This window comes from Barbus barbus (genome assembly GCF_936440315.1).
Source record: "Barbus barbus genome assembly, chromosome: 42".
NCBI classification, from domain to species: domain Eukaryota; kingdom Metazoa; phylum Chordata; class Actinopteri; order Cypriniformes; family Cyprinidae; genus Barbus; species Barbus barbus.
In genome coordinates, this window is record NC_136720.1 from 20,000,438 (window position 1) to 20,022,553 (window position 22,116).

The 22,116-nt window shown below is 36.8% G+C and overlaps 1 protein-coding gene across 3 annotated transcripts in view; it reads right to left on the reverse strand.

The window, feature by feature from the left end:
• Positions 1–20,365, reverse strand: part of LOC306861566 (filamin-C-like) — a 61,052-nt gene extending 40,687 nt beyond the window's left edge. For all 3 annotated transcript variants that reach the window (XM_079403919.1, XM_079403920.1, XM_079403918.1), the window contains exon 1: positions 19,560–20,365. In XM_079403919.1, the coding sequence (XP_079260045.1) occupies positions 19,560–19,938 (379 nt within the window). In that variant the 5' untranslated portion in view covers positions 19,939–20,365. The remainder of the gene's footprint in view (positions 1–19,559) is intronic.
• Between the last annotated feature and the right edge of the window lie 1,751 nt (positions 20,366–22,116).

Sequence of the window (22,116 nt, forward strand, 5' to 3'; positions counted from 1 at the left end):
AAAAAAAAAAGTTTTCAGGCCAAATATGAGCTTAGGAAACAGCGCTAACGTCCTGTCCGTACTCTACCTTGTCTGAAATAATGAAAACACCCGTATTTATTTTTCAGATGTCCTCTCTAGCATTGCATGTTGTTTTTGAGCCACGATCGTGCCATTTTTTGTTTATTCAGAGAGATTCACAACACACTGTTTGTTCTGCTCGCCTGCTGTGTTGATAGCTTTCACAGGTTTAGATGTGCACAAATAAAAAGCAAGGACAAACTCTCTCAACATGGATCTTATGGCTTACTAATACATACACATATGCAGACTATGATCCATGTAATATACTTTAATTCACTCAAAGTATACTTTCACATAGGGTACATATTGTGTCCCTGTTACGTGTGTACTCCCAAGAGGTAAACAAGACACGGCAGGCAGGTATATCCAAAACAATAATCTTTACTTTACGATTCAGGCTGGTGTAACACATATAATAGCGGACAACAGAACTGGGGAGAACACAGGCTTTAAAGGCAGAACACAATCAAGGGGGAACAGAAACAGGTGTGGAACTAATTAACTAATAAACATGGGAACAAACTAGAAAGGCTGAACGCAGACATAACTAAACAAAAACAGATCATAACTGTGACAGTCCCATTACTATCCAATTACAATTACAAATCCGATGTTCTTCTGAGAGATGTTATGCATCTAATATAAAATTAAAATAGCATGTAAAAAATAAAAATAATAACTTAATAAATAATCAAATAAACTGATCATTTAATTATATTAATTGAATATATTATTAATTACAAATAATAACTAGTGACAAAAATAACACAAATTGAGGTATTAAATTGTGTTTATAAATATAATATTTGGTCCAAATGTGATGGTGCAAACCTAATATAAATCCCCAAAAAAGTTTCAAGCCCTATTTTATACCCAGTTATTCATAGAAAGTGTCCCATTCAATTTTTACTCATTACCTTTAACCAAACCTTTCTTTACACTGCTCTGCTACAGTCAAAAGACTCTGGACTACAGAGTGGAATATGAATTAAGATGGACACTACTAAACCACTGACCGAATGCCAAAGGCTGATGTCATTTAACCCTGGATCTGTGGAATGAGGTCAGTTTAAATAAAACACACACACAGATGAAACTTAATCGGGACGCTGGCTGAATCTGACTACACTTTGCTTCAACCCCCAGCAGAGCTGTCTGCACTAAACGCTGCAATGTGCGAAGCGGTCTGGCTGTAATCCAATATTTCCAATCAAATAATACTGCCAGTTTTTGTTTTTCTCTCTCATTCTTGCCTTGCAGTAATCAAACTAGTTCCAGATCAAATTCTTCACTGCTCTTTGATATATTACTTTTGAGATTTTCTCATAGGTTTCTCATAGGTTTTCCCCCTCTCAAGAACAGGGTTTAATGTTTTTGGGTTCCTAGGCGCTCTAGATGCTTAGAGAGGAATGCATCCAGACATTTATGTGCACTCTTCATCAATGCCAAGCCCAACAGAAACAGACAAGGAGAAAGTATTTGGCAATGTTCTTGATTTGTGCCGTTAAGAAAGTACAGAAAGAGAGAATGAGAGTACGGTAAAGAGTCAAATAAAAAGGAAAAGTACAGTGTTACTATTTCTCTTCCTTATTAATGCATAATATTTTGCATACATATATATTCTGAAGGGCAGTACTAAATGAATGAAACATAAAAAAACTTACACATCTCCAACCTGTTCAAAAGTTTTCACCCCCTGCCTTTTAATGCACTGTATTTCCTTCTTGCGCATCAGTAAATGTTTGAATCTTTTGTAATAGTTGCGTTTGAGTCCCTCAGTTGTCATCACTGTGAAAAAATGGATCTCAGAATCATACGGTCTCTGCTAGAAAGGGTTTAAATATGCAAAAGATGCTGGAAAACCAAACGATTTGTGGGACCTGAATGATTTTTCTGAAGAACAGTGGGCTCTTTAACTGTCCAGGACAAACAAGAGACTCATGAACAACCATCCCACCAAAAAAAAAAATAAATAAAAATTCATAGATCATGTAGGTAACAACACAGTATTAAGAATCAAGCGTATCTGAACTTTTGAATGGTCATTTTTATAAATTCAGCTATTATTTTGAATGTGGGCTATATGTAAATATTTTATTTAGGACAGTACAAAATAAAAATAAATCACATGCATTTTGTTATTTTCCTCAATTTATGTGCATTGATTTGTACTGTTTTTGTTTAATACTCTTTTCTTTGTACTGTAGAATTATTTACCATGCCAAAAAGGCTGAAAATAGAGGAAGAAAAAGAAGTCTAGAGAGGGATGAATGAGTGTATGTATCTGAAAATGATCACACAAAGACACATCTCAGCTGTTCAACACTCACATCACCACTATCAAATATCAATAAACAGGTGTGTGTCGGCTGCTATTGTTTGCCTCTGGGGATATAAATCCTCGTCTGACAATATACAATATACATACAAAATAAAAGGTCTCGGTATAAATATCAAATATGACAGAGTAGGTGCACACATACACTGAGCAAGAGACTAATAGCAAACAGCTATTTTGATTAATTTTCCTAAAAGCTGACAAAGAACCTAAGAGAGAGCAGTGGTTTTTATTCTCAATGCACTGAATGTCTTTAATTATTTCAAACCACCCTGAGAAAACCCAGCCATGTGATCCCCACCAAAACACAAACTTCTGAAGATAAAGCACATTGCCCGACACAAAGCACCATCGAAACAGCTGGATTCAAACACACTTAATAGAAGACATCAGAACTAAGTGTTTCCTTCCGACAACATAAAGCACCGTGGCTGCAAATGAAGCCTTTTTGAGGAACGGCTGATGACATGGGCCAGGAATTCCAGCCCGCTAGGGTACAGCACCACCACATAATGGGCAGGAAAACAAATATGGGATCAGAGCCTGGGAAAAGACCATTTAGGACAGTGAGAAAGGAGAGGATATCTTATAGAGAGAGGGGGTAATTTAGAGAACAAGCAGAAGTGTTTTCTCATTTGTCTCACTCCAAAATGAGTTGACAGGTTGTTGGCCCATTCCATGTCTCTCTACATTTTGTGAATTAATAATCACAATACTGTATATGGCTATGAAGGGAAAATGTCACCAAAATGTATAAAAATGTTTAGATCACTTTTAATAACTAGATAAAATCAGATCACTTTAATAACTAGATAACTAAATTAAAACTAGGCAGTCAGTGTTGTTATTGTTAACTTAACTAAAACTATTAAAATAAAATAAAAATGTAAAAAAATGTTTAAAAAACTTTGCAACTAACTGCAACTAACTTTGCAACTAAGTTTAGGTTGACGTACCAAATTACTAAAATTTCAAATGAAATAAAAATTAAATGAATTATAGCTAAGAATATGAATTAAGGCTTTATAAATAAATACAAGCACATAACAAAAATGACCAAAACAAACTAAAATTAAAATGAAAACTGAAAATATAAAAGCAAAAGCTAATTCAAAATATGAATAAATACTATTATAGTAAATAAATAATACAAAAATAACTAGGCTACATAACTAAATAATAACATTATTATATTTAAAAAAATAATGAAATAATAACTTATGCTTGCTTTAGCATATCTCATAATAAGTACAGTGGGGGAAAAAATTATTTGATCCCCTGCTAATTTTGTACATTTGCCCACTGACAAAGAAATTATCTGTCTATAATTTTAATGGCAGGTTTATTTGAACAGTGAGAGACAGAATTACAACAAAAACATCCAGAAAAACGCATTTCAAAAAAGTTATAAATTTATTCGCATTTTAATGAGTGAAATAAGTATTTGATCCCCTATCAGTCAGCAAGATTTCTGGCTCCCAGGTGTCTTTTATACAGGTCAGGAGCTGAGATTAGGAGCACTCTCTTAAAGGGAATGCTCCTCATCTCAGCTTGTTACCTGTATAAAAGACAACCTGTCCACAGAAGCAATCAATCAATCAGATTCCAAACTCTCCACCAAGGCCAAGACCAAAGAGCTGCACAAGGATGTCAGGGACAAGATTGTAGACCTACACAAGGTTGGAATGGGCTACAAGACCATCGCCAAGCAGTTTGGTGAGAAGGTGACAACAGTTGGTGCGATTATTTGCAAATGGAAGAAACACAAAATAACTGTCAATCTCCCTCGGACTGGGGCTCCATGCAAGGACACCTCGTGGAATCAGCCCAGAACTACAAGGGAGGATCTTGTCAATGATCTCAAGGCAGCTGGGACCATAGTCACTAAGAAAACAATTGATAACACACTACGCCGTGAAGGACTGGAATCCTGCAGCGCCCGCAAGGTCCCCCTGCTCAAGAAAGCACATGTGCCCTTCTGAAGCCCGTCTGAAGTTTGCCAATGATTCAGAGGAGAACTGGGTGAAAGTGTTGTGGTCTGATCAGACCGAAATCCAGCTATTTGCTATCAACTCAATTTGCCGTGTTTGGAGGAGGAGGAATGTTGCCTATGACCCCAAGAATACCATCTCCACCGTCAAACATGGAGGTGGAAACATTATGCTTTGGGGGTGTTTTTCTGCTAAGGGGACAGGAAAACTGCACCACGTCAAAGGGACGATGGACGGGGCCATGTACCGTCACGGCCAGGGCATTGAAGCCGGGTCGTGGATGGGTATTCCAGCATGACAATGACCCAAAACACACGGTCAAGGCAACAAAGGAGTGGCTCAAGAAGAAGCACATTAAGGTCCTGGAGTGGCCTAGCCAGTCTCCAGACCTTAATCCCATAGAAAATCTGTGGAGGGAGCTGAAGGTTCGAGTTGCCAAAAGTTAGCCTCGAAACCTTAATGACTTGGAGAGGATCTGCAAAAGAGGAGTGGGACAAAATCCCACCTGAGATGTGTGCAAACCTGGTGGCCAACTACAAGAAATGTCTGACCTCTATGATTGCCAAAAAGGGTTTTGTCACCAAGTACTAAGTCATGTTTTGCGAAGGAGTCAAACACTTATTTGACTTATTAAAATGCTGTTTTGAAATGCGTTTTTCTGGATTTTTTTTTTGTTGTTATTCTGTCTCTCACTGTTTAAATAAACCTACCATTAAAATGATAGACTGATCATTTCTTTGTCAGTTGGCAAACGTAAAAAATAAGCAGAGGATCAAATAATTTTTCCCCCACTATATATGAGGAACAGCAGTTGTGCTTCAAAAGCTCAATCTATTGTGTGAACACAGCTTATCTCTGGTTATGTGAGTAATGAGACACTTTCCTAACCCTGATTAAAGCCAGTCTGGATCATTCACATCCTCCCTCTGCTAAACCACACCAACAAGACGAGATAAAAAATAATGAAACAGATGCTGGAAACATTTTATAAGCCACTGTTGGCAAAAGCTATAGTAGAAAACACTTGTAATGGTGTTACTGCAGCGAGGACAGATGCATTTATCTTGAATCCAGCTGTTGGTGATTGCTGCTCTTTTCAACTAAAAGCAATTTACTTCATTTCACTTATGAACAGCATATTGTCATTGTTTGGAAGGTCTTCAAAGGAGGGAATTCACTAAGAATGGACTGCGCTGGTTGATAGGGCTATTTGCATGCAGTGTTTGTGTTGTTTTAGCAACCAATTCAGTAAGGGAATTATGAAACGCTGCAATCACAATGACAAATTTGTGCTGAATGCATTTTTCCCATTTCCCATCCTGCAGGTTAATTTTGAGTGCAAAGATATGCCATTTGCAGCAGACAATTTGTGCAAATTTTGCCTGGCACACTGACGACTTTTGTGAATAAGGCAAATTCTACAATAAGCCTAATTTACATAAAAACATGCAAGTTTGCACTTAAAAGGACGACTTTTTTAAATTCTGAAATAAAACTGAAATGAATTATTGCTAAGAATATGAATTAAAGCTTTAAAAAAAAAAATTTAAATTAAATAAAAATGGCAAGCACAACTAAAATTAAAATGAAAAGTGAAAATATAAAAACAAAAGCTAATTCATAATATTAATAAATATTTTAACATATATTTGATACTAAAATAAGGATGCCTCTTGTTTAAATATTTTTAAATATTGTTTGCACTTAAAATGACAATATAGCAACACACCAGCACAGTCACTGCTATGATTAATGGTTAAATTGGATAAAGTTGAGAGATTGTTTAGTGAATTTGCCCCTGATGGTTTTAAAAAGACTTATTCTTTCATTGCATGCGCATGGCAAAATATTAAAGGAAAGCAGATCCATAAAGCAGATCCTCTTTATAAACACCATAACTTCTGCTAGTGTCAGGAGAATTGGAATTTTCTTGGCAAATTCTGAAAACAACTGCCAAAAACTGCAGTTTGTTTTGCGCTGATTGTGTTTTCGGCAAACGTAAAATCGTACCATCTTTGTTATCCAATTTGTTTATACATATTTACAGTTTATAAAACTTCTAATAAGATCTTCTAATAAGAATATCTAATAAGGTCATTCTGTGTTGCCCTTTGAATTATTTGAACATCGGCCAGTGACGCCATCAGAAATTTCTACAGCTTAGATGCATCGGGTGATTGTCGGCTGTTGCTTGGGGTGACCAAACAAACATCGCAGTCTCCCTGGAGGAGATAGAAAGTTTGCCACGGTCACTAGGACAGAAGAGACAGAGACAATGGCCTCTGTGTGGAAAAGACATTCTGCCTCAGGAAATATGCAACCTACACCCACAAACACACATCGCTTCAAGAGGGAATGTATAATAAATGAGGCTCTTTTGTTTCACAAACTGTAAAAGACAAACTAATCAGTCAAAATAGAATAAAAACAAGAGAAAAGAACAATTGAAAGCGATCTATATAAATAAAAGGAAAAAAGATGTATGCATGGCGCAAACAGTAATTAAAGTTTCAAAGGCAAATTACAGTCATCATTTTCCTATTATTCCCTGGCTTGAAGCCATAAAACACAATGCAGCATGGCTGTAAAGTACAATAAAATGAAACACTGTTTCAACACACACATACACACAGCCACAAAGTCAAAGTCCTGGAGGACTTGAAAGGACAGATAATGCAACAAAACACATGACATGAATATCAGAGTTGAGTCGGAGTTCTAAACGATACTCATAGTAGCCATAGTAGCACACACACACACACACTTTTAAATAATGTTAAATTCTTCTTCATTATGAAATATATACTGTTGGTCACAGTCAATATTCTGTCTTTGGTTGTGTCTGGTTTCTTCCCATACACTGTAAAACAAAAAAAACAACAAAAAAAAGAAGTTGAGACAACTTCAAATTTTAAGGCAACCAGCTTCAGCAGATTTTTGATTTCTCTCAACTTATTTTTGTAGGAGATTCTCAACTTTTTGTTGTATAAACTTAAAACAACAAGTTGAGAAAACGCAAAAATCTGCTGAAGCTGGTTGCCTTAAAATTTTAATTTGCCCAACTTTTTTTTTTTTTTTTTTTTACAGTGTACACATTTTTGGTGAATCTGGGCATTTTATCTCCAAAACAATGTGACAAATAATTTCAAGAGACTCATTATCTGTTTTTGCAATGTGACATGCTATACTCCATCTAAAAGTACACTGAAAAACAATTCATTTGAAGAAGTTTTCACTCAGAAATGGAAGGATTAGAAATTAGAGGATCTATTGGTGAGCAAATTATGTAATGTTCTCCAAATCTGTTCCCATGAAAAAAACAAACTCATCTACATCTTGGATGACCTGAAGGTGAACTTTTTGGATGAACTATTCCTTAAAAAACTAAAAAAGTGAATTCATATAAACTGGAACCTCTTGTCAAGAAAAAGCATATCTTGTTTAAATGAGCTAAAGCTGACAAATGCGCAAACATACATTAAATAGTGTCTTGACACAAAAGGCTTGGCTCCAAATCTCAGTTCTGTATTCTAGTCAGCTGCCGTGTTCATATGCAGAGGTCTGTTTGAAGAGAGAAAGAGAGCAGGGATTCCCCCAGTAGCTGTGGAAAGATAACGTTCCTATTATCTGACTTTCTCCAAGAGTCACACACAGAACACAGAGAAGCCTGAAGTCACATCCTGAAACTGTGAACACTCCAAATATTCAGACTGCATTATGCTAGCGTGTGTCCATTGTCAAAGAGGTCAAGTTCATGGTTCTCTGGACAGGCCGGAAAATATAATTCCATTACTGTGTCTCTCCAAGAGGCAAAGATAGGAAAGGAGGAAAAGAGATGGGGGGAGTGAAGACATCATGGACACATGCCATCAACACAGGATCACATTTTCCACAGGATCTTCAAAGAACAACTGAAGAGTGTTAGAGATACTGCAGAAAACACACACACATCAAGCAGCTAACAATTAATTTGAATGACAAGCCCAAAGGCAAAGTACCAGGACTGACTTTAGCACATGTACAGCACATAAACTGCTCACGCTAGGAAGAAAAAAAACTGTCATACATGCGCTCGGAAAAAGCATATTGAGACCCTAATCATCACAAAGGGATTCAAGGTTTTTGGATGGCCTACTATATTTTATGTAAATGTACTGAAATTTCTTATTTTCCACATAAATGTCACTAATTAAAAGTTTCTTTTTTTAGTGAATTAATGCTTATGTCAGAGTTAATATGGATACTGTCTCTTTTAAAGTGGCATTCAACAATCTGATCTACTTTAAAATACAATATAATATAATATAGTAATTTATATATTATTAAAATTTAAAATAACTGTTTTTTATTTTAATATATTTTAAAATGTAATTTATTCCTGCGATTGTAAAGCTGAATTTTTTAGCATCATTACTCCAGTCTTCAGTGTCACATGATCCTTCAGAAATCATTTCTATATGTTGATCTGGTGAAAGTGGAATCATTTCAAAATATGAAAGTATCAAAAAGTTATAGAAGTTTAAATTGACTGTAAAGAAAATGCACTGTAACAATTTTTTTTTATATATACAATAAAATGTTTTTCAAAATATTTTTGAATCTAAAATTGCTATAAAATTAAAGCCTTATGTCTAAATAAGTTATGTTCCAAATTTGAAGTTGATATAAAATAAATTGAAGTCCTTGTGAGATTTTATTTAGGGTGTTATACCACAAATAGCCACCGGGTGCCATACAAACTCCATTAAAAAAAAAAAAGTATTAAATTTTATTTATTTTTTCTGTCACAAATGTCTAAATTTCTCTGTCAATATTAGTTGTATCACAAAATAACAACCAAATATGAAATCTTGGGACTCAGACCTTTCAGACAATATGTATTTTGTCAAGATTATAAAACGTTTTGATTCTAAAAGTAATAGGCTACATTTTGTAATATGACACTTGACTCCATCCACTAAGGGGAGGAGACCGCTAAAAGATTTTCAAGTCCCATTTCCACGGAAACGCAATGTCCGATTTCAAAATAGTTTTCACACGATGAATTTTGAGCTTTCAAATGATATATAATTTATGATGATTACTAAAATATGTGATAAATACAACAACAAAAAAGAGCGCCAAGCGGCCCACAGGTGGGCCGGAGACACTAATGAGGTTTAAAAGAAAAACTTGTTTTGAACAATAAAATATAATATAATATAATATAGTACTATATAATGTAGTACAATAACATAATAATAGCAGCCTATAACCTCCCTAGTTCCTGCACCACGCTAAGTATGCAGGCAAGCAGACTGTCTATACTTCACATCACTTCACAGCATCCTTGGGGACGCCGTGCCGAAATGTCCACGTCTAACATTGATGTATTTGCACAATTTACCTCAGAACTTGCTGTCTTTGTGGTCACACATTACATCAGAAATCCAACTGCTGCCAGTGACGACAGGAAACGTCTTTTACTTAACAAGCCAATAAGTGCCACTTAGAAATGAGCATCAGTGTCACTGCATTACATTTATTCCTGAAACAAGAACAAGCTGTTACTGCTTACAGGAACATGTCAAACCATACAACAGTCTAATGGATTCTGACCTAACTTTATGTCAAACGTGATACTTTAATTGACAGTCTTATATCTCTAATAATTTATTTCAGAGTACAGAAAGAAATTTGTGGTGGCCCAAGTTGCCAAATGATGCAAGACGGCAGCCGTTGAGACTTCTCCCACCAGAACGCATGAGGTCAAAAATAAATAAACGCTGAAACCCAACAAAAACAGTGAGTCTGGACAATGACAGAGCAGTTCATTTATCAACGTCCTTTCCACATAAACACATTTTTACACACTCATACATCACCATGGATATGGAAACTGTGAAAACAGGCATGGCGTCTACATGTTGACCAGAATGATTTACTAAATACACAGCTCATCGTGAAGCAGTTCGTGAAGCAAAAAGTGATCCAGGAGAACTTCTGCCTGAGGAAAGACGAGAGAGAAATAAAGATCTTCCCACAAACACACACACACCATCTTGAGATATGGCACATGTGTTGCGTCAGGTGGTGTGTCTTCGAAAGTCAAAAAAAAGGACATCGATGACCAGCATTCTGTTGTTTTGCCACATGGTCCTGTCTAACCTGTTGAAGACCATGGATAATAGGAACAACTATTACACAGCTGACCTCACGTATCCCACAGACATGAGAACAGCTGGATAAATTGTGAGGGTGTAGGCTAATTAAACAAAAATGGCACTGGTGGGCCTTTAAAACAGCTCTTTGGGGTAAAAACATGATCAAAGCACAAAAACAGCCTGGAATCAGTCTTTGAGGTCATTCACCTCTACCTTGTAAATGCAAAATATATCCATAACCTGAATCCCCTCCGCTAAAGTTTACTTTTATGAAACAATTCCGCCAAAAGCTCCATAGATTTCACTAGAATTTTACATATGTGTCACAGAACTTTCATTTAAAGGGACAGCTCACCCAAAAATGAAAATTCTGTCATACTCACCCTCATGTTGTACCAAATCCATAAAACCTTCATTTTTCTGACCTTGAATAGACAGCGACACAACTAAACATTTTATGGCCCTGAAAGGTAGTAAGGACATCATTAAAACAGTCCATGTGACATCAGTGGTTCAACCGTAATGTTTTGAAGCTATGAGAACAGCTTACTTTTAGTGTGCAAAGAAAACAAAAATAATTACTTTATTGTTCCGAACAAAGGTCTTACGGGTTTGGAACGACATGAGGGTGAGTAATTAATGACACAATTTTCATTTTGCGGTGAACTATCCCTTGAAATCCATTCTGTAGAATTTTTGCAAGTCGGTGCAAAAGTTGTGTAGTTTATTCCAGCCTTAAGTGTATATAAAGAAAACAATGTGGGGTTAATTTTCAAACAATGTTTCATAAGAGGCATTCGAAAAATTCCTGGCCTTGTGTGTTTAATTCTTGGTTATTCCTCTTCTTCAAATGGTCAAATGAGCAGAAAAAAGGCTGTCTCCAATGTAAACCAGTAATAAAACACTGTAATAAGTCTGTCATTGCTAAGGAGGCCCAAACCAAAGGGCATTTCCCTCTCCAAACCCAAACTCCAGAAGAGGTATTTCACACAGTGAAAAAGAAACTATGGCCATTTCCACCAAAGAAAAAAAAACTTTCCTTTTTTCCTCAACCTTTAGGTGATAACATGCATAAACATGCATGAAACATGAAAAGCAATGATGGACTCATTTATTGAAGAGGAATGTGACTTTTTGAGAAAGACCGTGGTTTTGTTTATAGTAAGCAGAGCAATCAGCCAATCTCCTCTCCTGAGTGAACCCAGTCAGCTGCCGTCACAGCTGCTAACAGGCATCCTAAACCAACAACTGATGTGCTCAGAGATCTGCCTTCCCCCTCATGGGCCTATTGCACACACACATATTCTAACTGTCTGTTTGCAGCATGCATTCACCCTCCCTCCCCTCGATCCTTCAACAAAGCTTCAGAGTTGAAGTTCCATCGAGAACAGGCACATAGGAGCCTTTGTCCCAGTCTCCCTCCACTGCGCCTGAATTAGGACAGACTCCGGCACCTCAGGGATCAGGAAAGGACATCCAAAGCAGTTACCGAGAAAAGTATGACTAAAAGACAGTACAAATACTGTAAACAAGCACACATGCACACGTACACTGTCATTTGAATGATTAAAGATTAAACTTAACTTAAAATACAAAAAAGTAAATATAAAATTAAATAAATAATAATGATTGTAATTAAATTAAATTATAGAAAATAATATTTAAAAACAAATTAATAATAATCTGAAGGCAACTTTGCCAATTTTCAGACTTTTGCTAACAAATAAACAGAAATATCTGGGTAACATGAAGAGAAAGAGTTCACATGAAAGAGTTGACACTGATATTTACATATACAACCAACATTTTAATAAAACAAAGCTGGTTAATATCATAAAAAATAATACAAAGTCGGTTGAAAATCAGAAACGTTGTGCTTTAAATATATTTTTTATAGAAAATAATATAAAAATAAATACAAAAATATTGATTATAATTCAATATAAAAGTATATAACATTATGTTAAACTATTATAAAAACAAAGTAATAAATAGTCAATTAAATAGAAAAAAACAACATACAAAACTGTACAAAAAGTTTTTGCAGTGCTGAGAGAAAGAATGAGTTAAAAAGCACTTTGAGACAAGCCTGTCCGCACTTAAGGTCACATTTCTATAAACACAGACAGACACTTGAGACATAGACACAATCCTTTATGTTCCTTCAAGAACTAGCTCTCTGTAACATGCCTATAGGCCATTAGCTGTGCACGTCTCAGCCATTTCTATGCTGAGGTCCAACAAAAACACATCAAGACGCAATCCAGACTTGGGATGAAGTTATCGAATGACATTCAGAAGGGCTTTTTACTGCCTTGTTAAGCTTCGTTTTGAAAAAGCCTCTGAATGACAACTGTTTCTCTTCGTGGAATCCACTAAAAGTCTACCACTCGTAAGAAGAGAGAAGGTAAAGTCCTTTCCAGAGTTATGAAGGAGAAAGTTCACATCTGGGTTTCCTGCTGGGAAGTTCAAATGGTGAAGACCTCTTCCTCTAAACCACAATCAAATGGATGGAAAATATCAGTGGCATTTGCTAAGGCTAGCATCACTATTGCTATTGCCATTACTAAAACTATTAATTCTAGGGAAATACCTTTACATCATGATATTAGTCATTTGTCCATTTATAGAGCTCGGTTTAATCCTCAGGGTTTAGTCAGTCTATTTCTATGTGTGGGCTGGAGAAAATAAACGAGGCAAAGACGTTTGACCATGTGGACGATGAGGGATTTTCTTGTCTGAGTCAATCTGGCGATGATGACATCATCACGCCGCTGACAGCCCTCTGTGCCTGACACTGCTGACACCAAACACCCCAGAGTGCACTTGAGCCGTCTGATTCCCAGCCTTACTGATAACACAATACAGAAGAACTGCTTTATGTCTGCCAAAGACTTTAGACTGCAAAAAACACATGAAGAGCTGACAGATATGACTTATAATAATATGTTGCAGTAACTATTTTTTAAAAAGAGAGATTTCAGAGGGCACCGGAGTCATAGCTGTTGTTAAACACCTGTTAGAGACTTTCATGTCTGTCAAATCAGCAAACCAGTCATGATCTTGACCTCTGACCCTACCGTTAACCCCGACAGCCGCTCCGTTACTGCAGCGATAGAGTGACATTCCAACGACAGGAAGTCTCGAAAGACACATGCACGTATCTGTCACTCAGTGGTAGGCTGTCGGGGGCAGCAGGGCCTTCGCTGCTGGCCCTATAAAAAATTAAATTGTGTGAAAAATGTTTTATTGATTATTTAGGTATCATTTTCATTTGTGCAATGTCCACAAAATTGCCTATGATTAGTTTAGTTGAGGTTGAACTGGAATATCCTGCATAAAAAAGTCTGCGGCCAGCACTACAGATAGTGCTACCCTTTTGTTGAAAGACGTCACATCTGATTTGTTACAAGCATTAGTGACAGAATCATCAGCCAATCAAATTTTGACGTTCAATGACAGCACACCCTCTATGTCTAGCGACCTGCCCAGTGCCCACCCCAATCTAGCCTACTGTTGAAATAGTTGATCAGCCATCATTGTTGTTGAGAGCCTGTGTGCGGCATAATATGTGCATTATATGCATATGGCTGCGGTAGCTGTAACAGAGATGTGTAAGATGTGTGCATGTAGTTTACAGTTGCTTACTGAAGACCCTGACTGAGACCCCACGGTACGCCACTGCTGTCACTCCTGTATATGATCACAGGAACAAATGTGATTGTTTCCATAAATTTTATCCTACTTAATTTGGTATCCTTACTTTTTATTCTAGTCATATTATTTCGCACATATATATATATAATTATATATAAATACATGTATTATATGCATTTATATAAACAGTGTACTTACAGTACACTACTATTCAGAAGTTTGGGATCAGTGAGATTTTTATATATATATATATATATATATATATATATATATATATTTACAAATACTGTTTTTGCCTGTACAATCAAGTCTACAAGATACGAAATAAAATTTTAAATATTCTTTTGTGTTCCACAGAAGAACAGTTCAAATTAAATTCTGTCATTGTTTACTCACCTCTAAATGTATTTATACAAACTTTATTTTTTATTTTTTGGTGTTTGATGAAAGAAAGTTATACAGCTTTAGTACAACATATGATGAATGATTAAAATGACAATTTTTATTTTTGGTCAAACTACCTCTTTAAGTTGAGCAACCAGTCGATTCTGAATCTCAGACGTGCATTGAAACAAAAGAGCATGTTCTACAATGTGTAACTCTATCCAAACAGCACCGAAAGCAGCTGAAAACATTGGAAAGGTTCAAATATCACTTACAGCACAGATGAAGCCCCAGTCAGCCTTCCAGCACCCCATTCATTATCAAAAGTGACTCGCCCTTTTTTCCCTCGTCTGCTTTCCATCATTTTCTGATCTCCCACATGGTCCAGGAGTTTGAGGATGGGGTTGGATTTATACAGTAACAGAAGATTCCACAGCGGGTGTCAAAAGATATCCTGAATAAACCCTTCTGATACCGTCAGGTCTTCTGCTGTCATGAACCGAATTCAATCATTGCAGTGCCAGAATCCAAAGCTTTCCGAAGCTATAAACCTTTAAAACATTCTCTAACAGTTTGCATATGACATTTCTGTCTTTTTGTAATTTAGAGTGATTAATAATCCAAATACAACCAATTAGAAATAAATACCGGCCTTGTTTAACACCACATGTTGAGTTTCCCACATTCAAACAAAGGAACTAAGAGCTGTTGCACAACCGTTCCTCACAAACACCTGATATTCGCCTACCCAGGATGCACCTGGGCCAGCTGCAGCCTCGATATGCAACAGTTTGCAATAAAGCAACACCACATTTTAGGCTTTCATTACCAGAGATATTAATAAACAGAGAGGGCCACATTGAGGAAAGCACCACAGAGGTGCATGTCAAATCTCTGGAGGGAGTGAGTGTGTGCTTGAACATTCCAGCAGACTGACTAGCCCTTGACACATGGTAACAATTAAAGACGTTATTATATGCGGAAAGCAGGAGGACACGAGAGAGAAAGAGGGAGACCGTGTTTGCAAGAAAGACTGCTTGTTGTTGTTCAGAAAAAGAAAGCCTGAATTTTTGGATATCTGGATGGAAATCCTTCTTTTCGTGGCCAAAGATTACATAGAGCTGAGTCCGGAGATAAACTCTGGGAGTCGACCAAAAAAATATAACATGCAACGTTCACCAGAAACAATGTCAGAGGTGAACTAGAGGGGCGAATCGATAAAACCACTGCTACTTCTCAGTGTAGAGCAGCAGAGGAAAGCTCTGGTTAATGGGCCAGGAACGTGTTACATGCAGAGAAACAGAGCATGACTTGGCAGAGATAAGTCACTGTGTTGATAAATCCACTAAAGCACTCCAGGAAAACATGCTATGGCTTCAATTGAAATCTAATGAAATTTATCCTCTGGGATACAACAAGTCAATAGGGACTTCCTTTCACTTTGGCAACAAGGACATTCACTTCAGAGAGAAACAGAGAGACAGTCCAAGTGCTAAATTGTTACTAAAGTCTTAGATCCGCTGATCATGTGCATGTGCTTTTAAGTCTTTCAAATATAAACATTTAGTTTCATGGTAAATTTAACACTGTTACTGCTGTTCAATCTCTCACAAGTCCGTTTATTTTCAAATGTCAAGGTTGAAATCAACATTTTGCTGAAATTGCAATTCTGTATGATTAACAATAACAATAATTATACTATAATAATAAAAATTTAATTTCATTAAAATATAAAACAAGTTCAACAAATGAAATAATAATAAACAAATTAAATATAAAATAATAAAAATACAAAAATATTCAATCACAAAGTATGTTTATTTACAAATGTCAAGGTTGAAGATTACATTTTTGTTATATTTTAAGTAATACCTATAAATAAAACAATTCTAAAGATAAAATAATAAATGAAATTATCTCGAATTTATTGACCCGCAAATAAATAATATATTATTCATTTTACAGTAAATATTATGTAGCAAAAATATTATTGTAACTGTCTGACAGCCTTTTTTTTTTTTAAATAGATGTTGCTAAAATTAGCCATTAATCACATTTTTGGCAGAGCAAGAGAAAATCCATACTGTTGAAGTAGAAAAAAAAACATCCTCAAGAAAAGGGGCACACTCATCCAATAAATTTTGTGAATCATGTGCTCATCATCTCTATCCCATGACTCGCTCTTTCTCTCTCTTACTATCCAAAATACCTCCAGCAACCCCATCTGTCCCGGCTCTCTGGGTCTGTAGGACTATTTAAAGCACCTGTTACTAGATGGACCCCAGAGCGCAGCTGTCTATCTATCAATCACTCACTCAGGGGCTAAACGCTGAAGATCCCTGTCCCAGGGCCATCATCACTTACACCCAAAACTCAAGGGTTTTCTGCTCCTATTTTTCCACAAACTGCTTGTTCACTTCTTAATATGCAAAGAAACTATCAGCATTATTTTATGCATATTATGCACACTATATTTTGTATTTTACAAATGAAATAAATCACTGATCCTGGTAAAGCTATATTTTACAGTGCCCCTAAAGGGACATATTTCAATGCTTTTGCATTCTCTCACAAACTATTGTGCTCCGCTGAAAATTTGCTTGCAAAAGTACTGAAATATAGTTTTTCCATCTCATATTATTTCCATCACAAAAGTTCCATCAGGAAAGTCGCAAATTGAGTATTGTTACTGCTGTTCAGTCTATCACAAAGTCTGCTTTGTTACAAATGTTAAGATTACAGACATTTTTTCAGAAGATTACATTTTGTTGAAATTGCAAGAATAAAAAATGTAATATAATAATAACTATAACAATACTACTAATAATAAAAAATAAATACAAATAAAAATCTAAATAAAAATAAGTACAATGAAAAATAGATAAATAAATTACAAAAAATAAGCTTTCTTGCGCAAAATGTTTGTTCTCTTGCAAAACTATACTGCTTTTCCTAAAAAACTTTATGTTTTGTAATGCAAAATGTCTAGGGGGGACGCAGTAGTCGCAAGCAAACAAAAAAACATGGAAATCAAATCCCCCACCCACCATGTCCCTTTATGTGCTCCGTATTATTTTCATGTAAACGTAAATCTATATATTCTCACACTTTCAGGTATATCTGCATGAGTGACTGAGTGTGTAGTGATAAAATAAATGAGGTGAGTGGTATTTCCTGTAGCGGCAGCAGGCCAACCCCCATGTGACACAGTTCACACACACACACAGGGTTTCTTGGATGAGGGTGGGAGAGTTTTTCCTGAACCTCTGTCACCCTACACTCTTGCGTAAAGGGAGTTCTGACAGGCAGGTGCCCTTCTGGAAAGATCCGTCTCATTGCAAACGACAGCCGGGCTGAAAGCACTGCTCTCATGTGCCAGCGTGTCAGACGGTTGGCTCCTTCCCCCAAACCCAGTAGGCCCACATCTGCAGTCAAAGTCCAATCAAATAATCATTCAATGTCTATCAATGGCTAAATCCTGTCTTTATTATAAACATAACTAATAGGAATGAACGTTGCCCTTTTTCTGTTGTCTAACTGTTTTGAAAGAATGCCATGCTGCTAATTCCTGACACCCACCACTGAGCTATCAGAACAATATAAGGCTTTTGACACTACAAAAACCCTAGAACAGAGTCATTTTAAAGAAGCCAAGATGACCCAGAAACAGCCATTGTACTTTTTGACTTATATGTGCATTATAATAAAACATTATGAAGTTATCTCAGATCAGCCACATTTACAGCCTTTTGCTGATTTTGAGGTATTAGTTTAGTATCAGACTGTCAGTCCAATAAAAATGCTATAATATCTTTAAATACAGAGAAATATAATAGATAAATGCAACATAAAACAACTTCCCAAAATTCGTTTCTGATATATAAGGATACACTCTAATCAATGGTTATTTCATGCCTGCATGCCCTTTCCAAATGAGGTGGATCCACAAATCCATAACAACATTGATCCAGAGCTGAGTTTGGGACCGTGCCCCAAAGCCTAGGGGTACAAAATGCACCCCAAAATGTAGAACTACTGTCCTAGGATCTCTTTTTGCCTCATATAATATTGAATATGATCATATCAACAGGAGCAGCTGATGTCAAACAACAATAATAAAAATCTAATTAATGACAATTATATCTATAATTTAAGCAATATATCAGCCAATATTCGGTCACTTTGAGATTATCTGCATCAGATGATTTCCAGCATGTCTACAGAAAATGTACATATATTTAATGTGCATTCAAACAAACATCACGAAACTTTGATTCTTATTTGAATGAACGTGCACTATAGTCTGTCATGTGGACTGTATATAGGCCTAATATTGACTAGCCTAATATAGGCCTAATATTTACTTTTGAAAAGTGAAAAGTATTATAAAGTGATTTAATGAGCAAATTATTATGCACAAAAGGCAAAAATCATTCACATTTTACATGGATAGTATGAGCTTCAGCTGCCCATTCAAAGAAGAAAAATGAGTGTGGGCAATCTAAAATAATACTTCAGAGCTTCCAAAATTATAACTAATGGAATTACAACAAATGAGAATCAATATTTACAGTTAAAATGGAAGACAGACCCATTATGGTAGCTAATTATGAGTAGTTTGCGTGGTCTGACCCCCTAATTAAGGCTGGAGCCCCCCGCAGAACGTTAAAACAAACAGTCGAGGTGGCCTTGAAAAGTATAGGCTACATGTAAGAATACGTTTCAGGCTTTTCAAAGAACGTTTCACTAGCCACAAAAGTTAGATTACAAGTCGAACGCTCGCGAACTTGGAATGATGAGCAACAATACGCGTTCCGTCACATCATCACAATCACTTAATTAAAGGATTACACATCACAAGACTCTTTTTGTTTGTTCTAAATATCTTTAAGATAGTTACGGTTACCTAAATTGCATAAAATCGCAACAAAGCGCGTTTGCCACCGAGTTGAGCACATATTTATGCAATAAAACAGCACTTACCTATAGAAACCAGTTTGATGTGTTCCCTTTCTAGAAACTCTAGCGCGACGGACACGTTCTCCAGCTTCATTTGCCTGAAATTGGGTCTGGCGTTGTACTTTCTGTACATTTTCTTCTGGCTGAGAACTTCCAGGAGCCCGATGAGCTTGAGCCCGTCGCTCAGGTCCTTCTGCAGGTCGTTGATCTTCTTGTTGAGGCATTTCAGATGCTCGTTGCACCACCTGGTGAAGGTGTTCTGCTGGATCTTCTTCCAGGGCGCATCCTCCGCCAGGTCCTTCTCCGTGGCCGGCATCTCCTCGTCTCCGTCCTCCCCGTTGTCGGTGCCCTGGTAATACTGCGGCGGCAGCTGCTGGTCGTAGTATGTATTATTGCTCATCATGTTTTTTTCAGATGTTCTCGTGCCCCCCTTTATACGACAATCAGCGAGTTTTTACAACGCGAAGGGGAGGTGGACAGGCGCGCGCGCGCTCTTCTGAAGGAAAAAAAGAAGGAAAGAAATCGAAAGAAAGTTTAAGAGTTGGAAGAGCGTGCGAAGAGGGCAGGGATATAAGTATTTCTACGGACCCAAAACAGCTTTGAACTACTTTTAAAGAACGAACGGTTGCAAAGCGAATGTTTTGCGTTAAATTTTAAATTCTTCCCGCCACCACTTTTCAGAACGCCGTCAGAAAAAAAGTTTGTTCCTGCATACGCGTTCGAAATGAAAGGAAAGACGGGAAAAGAGACGCGGCTTCATATACTTGAATGGTTCAATGAAGCATGAGGCGCTTTAAAAATCTGAGACCCCTCCGGCAGGGCTCACACGTCAGTCTGCTGGATCTCCTGGTATGCTGCTGTCATCATGACCATATACAACTGCGCGATGGTGATTCTCTAATCTGACCGAGATAGTGATACCAGCGCCCGATTGGGTGAAGCGCGCAGCGGGGAAGGGGATTGGACAGACCCCGAGAGCCGCGACAGTTGTGGCTGTCATTTTTATTTTTAGGAACCCCAAATTGGGCACGTGGGGGCTGGAGTTGCGCTAGTTGTAAAACTTGGGCTCTTTTTTAAACAATTGGGGCTGGAAAAAAAGCATATGACTGCATAATTATGTCAGTGAAACATTTTAACACAGTATGCTAAATCAAAGCATACCAAGGAGAAGGGATGACAGGCTGTTTATTAGTAAATTATAAATAGTTTGACACTTTATTAATAAACTGTATTATGGCTGCAGTTGACAAAACCTCTATTCCAGTCAATGAAGTCATACAATGTAAAACATTTTTATTAATTTTAGCTGTGAGTCATTTTGCTACCTGTATATGTTACAGTTCTTAACTATGTCATTAAACTTATACCTGTGTTACTATAAAATGCACTTTAGATAAAAAAGTCAAATGAATAAAAATGTGAATGTAAATAAATAAATCTCTCGTAGCCAGTTACAACAAAAACAGAGCATATTAAATTATAGCTTGTGTATTATGTTTAAAACAAAGATTTTCAGAGTATGTTTTTACAAGTTATTCTATACTTTAATGTGTTACTTTCTGTTTCTTTGTTATTAACTAGCAATTTCTGAGTGAAAATTATTTATTTTGCTACAAAGTTGTCAAATTTTTTTCAGTGTATCAAAGTAACATGAACAATGTAAAAATATCTAACATTTTTACAGTCATAGTCATCTAACCTGCACTTTAAAAATGCTGAGTTGTTTGGGTCAAACATGGACAAACCCATCCACTGTGTTAAATTTTTTTATTTCAGTTATTAAACCCAACGACCTAAAGATGGGTGTAACGGGGCGAATGAGACGTGAGGTGTGCGGATCCATGTGCAAACTTTTATTTATAAACAGTCAATACACAGGCAGGGTCAAACAACGGCAAACAGATACGGCACGGGCAAGACGCAAGAGTGATCCTAGGGCAAGTGTGGGTCGATGATCGGCGAACAATATCCAACATATCAAAACACAAGAAAACAGGCAAGGAAAGGCTTAGAACAACTGAGTGGGCTCCGTAGAGTAGCTATCGCTAGGTTATGCGCTATACAATACTCGGCAATCACAGAGAGGAAGTCCAAGGCTTATAAAGCGTGTGTGATTGTGTGATCAGTGAAATCAGCTGTGTGTGTTGTCAGTGCAATGGATGATGGGAACTGTAGTCCAATGGTGAAGTGCCAGTAGTGTAGTGTAGTGCAAGAGTCCATGCAGTGAGCGAGTGACCGAATGGAAGTTCATGGCCAGGATTCGTGACAGTGGGTTACAACAACCCTGCCTTTTTTATTTATTTTGTGTGTGTGTGTTTGTGAGTGTGTGCAGGCAGGGGCGTCATGCACTCATTATTTTTGAGGGGGCACGAGTGAGGGAGGGGTCGTCATGTGATACACAGCAGCACTTATGTTTAATTCATTTTTTTTCCCTTTTAATTCGAAACATTCCCAAACGCATTAACTATATCTTGATTCTCACCTTTATAGATTGTTAGTTGATCTATAGTGGGCGATGGTCAAAGTAACCTAATAATGTAATCTATTAACTATGCATAACCTGTCTGTTTACTTAAGTAAC